Source organism: Quercus suber, unplaced genomic scaffold, assembly GCF_002906115.3.
Source record: "Quercus suber isolate HL8 unplaced genomic scaffold, Cork oak 2.0 scaffold_3B, whole genome shotgun sequence".
Taxonomy (NCBI): Eukaryota; Viridiplantae; Streptophyta; class Magnoliopsida; order Fagales; family Fagaceae; genus Quercus; species Quercus suber.
Window position 1 is genome coordinate 3,004,056 of NW_027071805.1, and position 6,000 is coordinate 3,010,055.

The window sequence follows — 6,000 nt, forward strand, 5'->3', positions numbered from 1 at the left end:
AAAGGAAGTGGCTCGTCAATGTACTATATTATTGAAACTATCATTTTAATTTCTTTTGAAAGTATAACTTTTAAATTTGTTATATATTAAAGAAAAGTCTCTTAAAGGCAAGTAAAGATTACGAGAGTGAGTCAATCATGTTGACATGGGCATCCTGCATTCCAAAAAATTTACTCCTCACGTAGCACAAACAATGCAAAAGTAGAAATAAGTTCTATTAATAATGTCTATAAGTTCAATAGGTTGGATTATTTCATAATAATCCGTATACACTGATACTATTTCTTATTAAATAATAAAACAATTCAACATTGTGCCATAACACAGGGAAGCTAGCTTTCCTTAAAGCTTTTATTTTATCTTCATAGGATACTCCAGTACGTAGAAATAGAATTAGTCCACCCTGCAAATGATCAAATTCAAAAAATTAGTATATGTTAAATCATGTACCGTTCTAAATAGAGAATTATATATAAGAGATTTACTTGGAACAATCAGTAGTGGGTGTGATTTTGTAGGAACAAGTAGTGCCACAAGTCTGAGGAAGTGTTCCAACTAGTTCATAGTTGATTCCTGGGATCTTTGAAAGACCATCCATGATGCAACTACATGCGGCTCTGTGATCTTGTGTGGTATTTGAAGCAGCGTTGAGTGCTTTAATACCTTTCACAACAAGCTGGAGAACTGTTCCTCCAAAAATGGCATAACTGATACATGGGGTCAACAAGTTTGTCACCTCAGCACATGTTAGACTTGCATCAACATGTGAAGCAACAACCAACATGCACACAAGCACTGCTGCTGTGAAAGCCATAGAAGAAACTGCGAACCTTGCCATTGTAATAATAATGTTAGCCTCTCTCACACAGATTTGATTACTTTTGGGTGTTGAGGTACACAAAATGATTCTAGGCCTTTTATAGAGTGGCAAAGATAAGGGTGGGCTCTTTTGAGGCTTCGTCTGTTACCATTAAGTTTAATATCTGCAAGAAAACTCAGACTGAGGCTGAGACTAGCTAAAGAATTTCTTGGTAGGAAACTCAGAATAGTCTTCAGTAAGAAGCCAATAATGCTAATTATTGGACCTTAGTGTGGAAAAAAATGAGTTAGTATGGAAAAAAATGAGTTACGTGATGTGTTTCGCGAAGCCAACAGAGTGGAGGATGCGCTGGCTAAGCAAGGATGTGTTCTGCAGGAGGATATCTCCCCATCTGATGTGATTTCTTCTTTTGTATATTCTGATGTTAATGGGGAGAGCTTTTGTAGGCATACTGCCACTAGTTTAGCCATTTTGGCCTAGTTGAATGAAATTTCCTTTTAACCAAAAATGAGTTGCGTGATTGATTAAGCAGCCTTGATTTGCGTGGGGGACTCGGATCTATAAGAATTGGGCTTTTGAGTGATACTATGCCTACAAAGTGAATTGGACTTGGGCCTTAGTTGCAGGCTGCCCTGATTGGTAAGTACATCATCGGAGGGTTGGAATACACAACAAATGAATCCAAATGCAGCCACATCTAGCCATTGCATCAACACTGTTGTTATCTTCCAGGTAACACTGACTTATTTCAATTTTGCTAAAGCTGCTGATGTTTATATAATGCTAAAGATACACTTATAGCATTTGGGGTTGTTTTTATATTGACCATTTATATTTCAAAATTTTCATTTTAGCTCTTTTATGATTGGGTTCATTTTCATATTAATCCTATAATCCTTTTTGTTAATAATTTGACTGTTCAGCGCATTTCATGTAAGTTTAATATTTCATGGAACACTAGTTATAAAATGTTTAGAAATCGGAAAATGCATGAAAATGGCTTACACTTCTCATATTGCTTAATATTTAGTGGTTGCTAATCGGAAAATGCTAGAAAAGATGTTTTTGTACAAGCTTTTTTATTTCTTATTTGTATCTTCTTCTTCTTCTTCTTTTTTATTTTTTTTAATAGTTTGATAGGAGTTGCAGAAAATGGCTTACACTTCTCATATTGCTTCTTCATATTGTTTCTTTAATTGTCAAGTTTGGTGATATTATTCTCAAACCTAGTATAACGCAAATATGTAGTGCAAGCAAGCCCCATATATTCCTTTTTTTTTTTTTTTTCTTTCTTCCCCAAATCCAATATATAGCAAATACACCCATAAGCACCTTCCACGAATCAGTCTTATGCAAGCATTTTGCTAGCATCCAATTGTAATATGATAATAATTTGGTTCTTATGATTAAATCTATGAAGCCCAACAGTTTTTTGCATAAATGTCATGCAATTGAATATTTGTTTAAAAATGTTATTATAATTTCATAATTTTAATTTAGTTTTGGCATAGTTCAATATACTCTCTACTCTCTTGCTCGATGACCCCCACCTAAAAGCAATTCCTCACATATGAATCAATTTGAAGATGTCACAGATTGATGCAAAGAATTTGTCATTCCTTCATAAAGTATTGCTTCAGTTTATTATTGCTACCCTTGCTGTTGTTATTGTTCTCCTATTAAATTCATCATTTGAAATTATTTTTGGAAATTAATTTCAAGGCGAAGGTTCAGTGCTGCACTATGGCCAACAACTTCAACACTGTACACTGTCCCAGGTCTGGAATGAATTGAAAATATCTTGTGACATTCTGAATGCTCGTAAAGAAGTTAACCAGTTCAATGTTAAAAGGTGGAGGAAGCGTGGAATTGCTATTGTTCGAAATTTGGCATATCCTTTACGCAAGTTCATGAACAGGTAACATGTTTTCTGTATGTGTAATTGATTCTACAATATTGATTAGCCTATATGGACTTTACTGGAATTTTGAGGATCAGTTTGGTTTGTGCTCTGAAAGAATTATGAACTTGGGAGATTATTTAGTCATGTATTTTATTTAAAAATAATCCAAAAAACTTAATTAAAAATTGATGCCTCTCCTTCTAAAGGGTTGACTGGTTGAGAATGATCTACTGTTACTATCTACAATTTTTTTTTTCTTAATTTTTGATGGGAACTGATCTACAGTTATTATTCCATAAACAATAACATTAATTAGTATATAAGTTAATAAATAGCATAATGATGTTTCCTATACACTAATATTTTTAAGAAGAATGAACATAAATTATATTTGAAGAAAAATAAAGAAATTTCCCTGTAAGATCAATTGCTTAAAAAATGGAAGCGTGCAAACAAATTAAGGACCACCATAATTTAAATATTAATCATATTTGAAACGTTTCACTGTTCAGTCTCAGTCTTTTATTTTTAGTTTATTATTATTATTATTTGTAACTATAAGATGAAAAATCAATTCAACTGACTGTGTGTCACTATATAATTTAAACACGGTTGTGAAGGAACCTCCTACCACACAAAACAGACCAAAAAATAGAGCAAAAGTTGCAAGACTCTCTCTCTTTCTCGTTTCATATATAATTATACATAAATATATGCCTCTGCGTGTTGCAGATTGTTTGTTTTTTTTAGCACTGCTTCTTTTGAAGGGCTATTAATTATTAAATGCTATTAAATGGTAACTGTGTCTGCTGTTGCTGAGTGGGATATGGTGTTGAACAGGGTACTGAATTCTCTGACCGGAGCACTGCAATCTTCTGGGGTCGATTTGTCACAGGCCAGCATTTCAGTACAAGTTAATGTTGGGAAACGTTCAAATAGTGGACGATTAGTGTAGCATCCAATTCGAAGGTTTGTTTTATTCTTCAACTCTATTATTGCTACCACCACTGCTTTGAAAAATCCATATGGGGATATTTGTTGTATTGATGCTTATTTTTCCGAAATGACATTTGTTGTATTGATGCTCATTTGTTGTATTCATGTTCACATTAACATTGTGGTCATTGGCCACGTTGAGTCTGGGACGTTGACCACCACTGGTCACTTGATCTACAAGCTTGGAGGTATTGACAAGCGTGTTATTGAGAGGTTTGAGAAGGAAGCTGCTGAGATGAACAAGAGGTCATTCAAGTATGCCTGGGTGCTTGACAAGCTCAAGGCTGAGCGTGAGCGTGGTATCACCATTGATATTGCCTTGTGGAAGTTCGAGACCACCAGGTACTACTGCACAGACCCGTGAGCATGCTCTCCTTGCTTTCACCTCGGTGTCAAGCAAATGATTTGCTGCTGCAACAAGGTATGATGAATGCCANTGATAAACCAAGCATTATAGATATCGGAGCTTGGTTTCATTGTATAATCATATAAAGTATAATTGATGAATTATTTCACGATCCAATCAGCCTATGGACTCTTCCATTTTTAACAGGGGGAGGGGGGGTTTGTTAAGTACATCAGCCAAGAGTCATTTTAGGTTTTATGAAATAAAATTCTGATAATTACTTCCCTTAAATCATATTCCAGAGTATATTTTTCTTAACATTGAGTGATATGGTTGTGATTGATGTCTTTTATGGTTAACAGATGGATGCCACTAACCCCAAGTACTCAAAGGCCAGGTATGACGAAATCGTGAAGGAAGTCTCTTCCTACTTGAAGAAGGTTGGGTACAACCCTGACAAGATTCCTTTTGTCCCCATCTCCGGATTTGAGGGTGACAATATGATTGAGAGGTCCACCAACCTTGACTGGTACATTGGTCCAACCCTTTTTGGTTTTGGTCATGTGATTCATTTATATGCACAGTACAACCAAAAAAATATTGAAGAAAAGATTCATTTCTCTTCTAATTTTTTCTTTCTGAAAAACATATACATAAGCCTAAATCTGATGGATGTGCATCATTTCTTGTGTTACATGTGTTGATGGGTTGAATTTAATCTTATTTTATATCATTGAAGCTTGGGTTGGATTTGGCTTTGGTATTGGCTCATGACTGTTTTGCATTGCAGAGAAGGACCCGAAGGAGGTATCAGTCTTTCGCCAAGGGCTCTTGCACAAAGGGGTTACGGGAGGAACGACTACATTGCGCAAGATGATAATGTAAATAGCAACTGGGAAGTGGCAGGACTTTTGAACACCAGCTGCATTACCATACCTTGGGGTTGGAGACCATAAACAATGATCAAAGGGTTAAAGATGATGTCCACCCTGATTTCTTGTGAAGCTTGTTCCACATTGTGCTGTGCATCCTCCCTTCTCTCATACACACTAGGATGTGAATTGCGTCCATGTAACACGCTGTGTTTGGAAGTTTAGATGAAAGAAGTGAAAATACTTCTCTTTTTTGTTTAGATGTTTTGAAAATTGGAAGAGGAGAGGAATAGATACCTTAGCCTTACAGTAAGGACTGGGTTCTTGCTATTAAGCTATCCGTAGAAGGTCTAAGTGTTTCTTTTGTTGGTAATAGCTTCAAGTCTCTGCCATCATCATGTAGCTTCAATTCACAGAATTGGGTGCTTGACCGACGGTGGCGGGGCCATGAAGTATCCTAGTGTTTTTTGATTTGCTTAAGGTGTCATGTGAGACTTATTTATTTTCATAAGCAGCTATGGAGTTTTAGGTCTGTTCAAAAGCTGCCCAGATTTTTGCTATTTACAATTATAGTTATCAAGTCTTGTGTGTTTTGAATTGAACAATTTTTCTTGCTGCATCTCTACTGATATGTTTTTTCAGGTTCGCTGCTTTTACTCTTTATTATAGATCTTGCCTGGTTCAAGAATTGTTTTAGGAAGAATAGACCTTATTTTTGAATTGTTTGCTGCTTTTACGGTATTTGATGAGGAATGTTTGATGAATGAAAACTGTTCAAAAACAAAACAAAAAGGATTTTGATTTTGATTTGGACTTAATATGTTCTTCTATTGTATCGAGTTCGAAAGCTTGACATTGAGCTTAAACGTAAGCTCGACTTAAAAAAGCTCATACCTCAACTTCAGTTCAAACAATATGATTTTGATTTGGAAAAAATGATAGCAAACAGTTTCTATATTAAAAAGGAAATTATGGGTAATTTTCTTATAAAATAGTAATAAGCAAAAAAAAAAAAATAATAATAATAATAATTTTGGGCAAATCCCCTGTTCAGGCAGAAGGG

General features: G+C 35.1%; 2 protein-coding genes across 2 annotated transcripts; one reads left to right on the top strand and one right to left on the bottom strand.

Annotated features, from left to right (window-relative positions):
- Positions 1-393: 393 nt before the first annotated feature.
- LOC136066214 (non-specific lipid-transfer protein 1-like) lies at positions 394-838 on the bottom strand. The gene is made up of 2 exons (XM_065770177.1): positions 486-838; positions 394-403 (listed from the first exon to the last, which is right to left on the bottom strand). Exons 1-2 carry the CDS (start codon positions 836-838, stop codon positions 394-396), a joined length of 363 nt encoding a protein of 120 aa, XP_065626249.1.
- A 2,875-nt stretch (positions 839-3,713) lies between these two features.
- On the top strand, positions 3,714-5,478 carry LOC112016867 (elongation factor 1-alpha). Its single transcript, XM_024049335.2, is given in 3 exon segments — positions 3,714-4,140; positions 4,428-4,594; positions 4,856-5,478. Coding segments are annotated over 3 exon segments (522 nt in total). The 5' UTR covers positions 3,714-3,786; the 3' UTR covers positions 4,857-5,478.
- Positions 5,479-6,000: the final 522 nt, after the last annotated feature.

Coding starts and splice junctions, on each gene's coding strand:
- LOC136066214 (XM_065770177.1), bottom strand. CDS start 838: ATGGCAAGGTTCGCAGTTTCTTCTATGGCTTTCACAGCAGCAGTGCTT.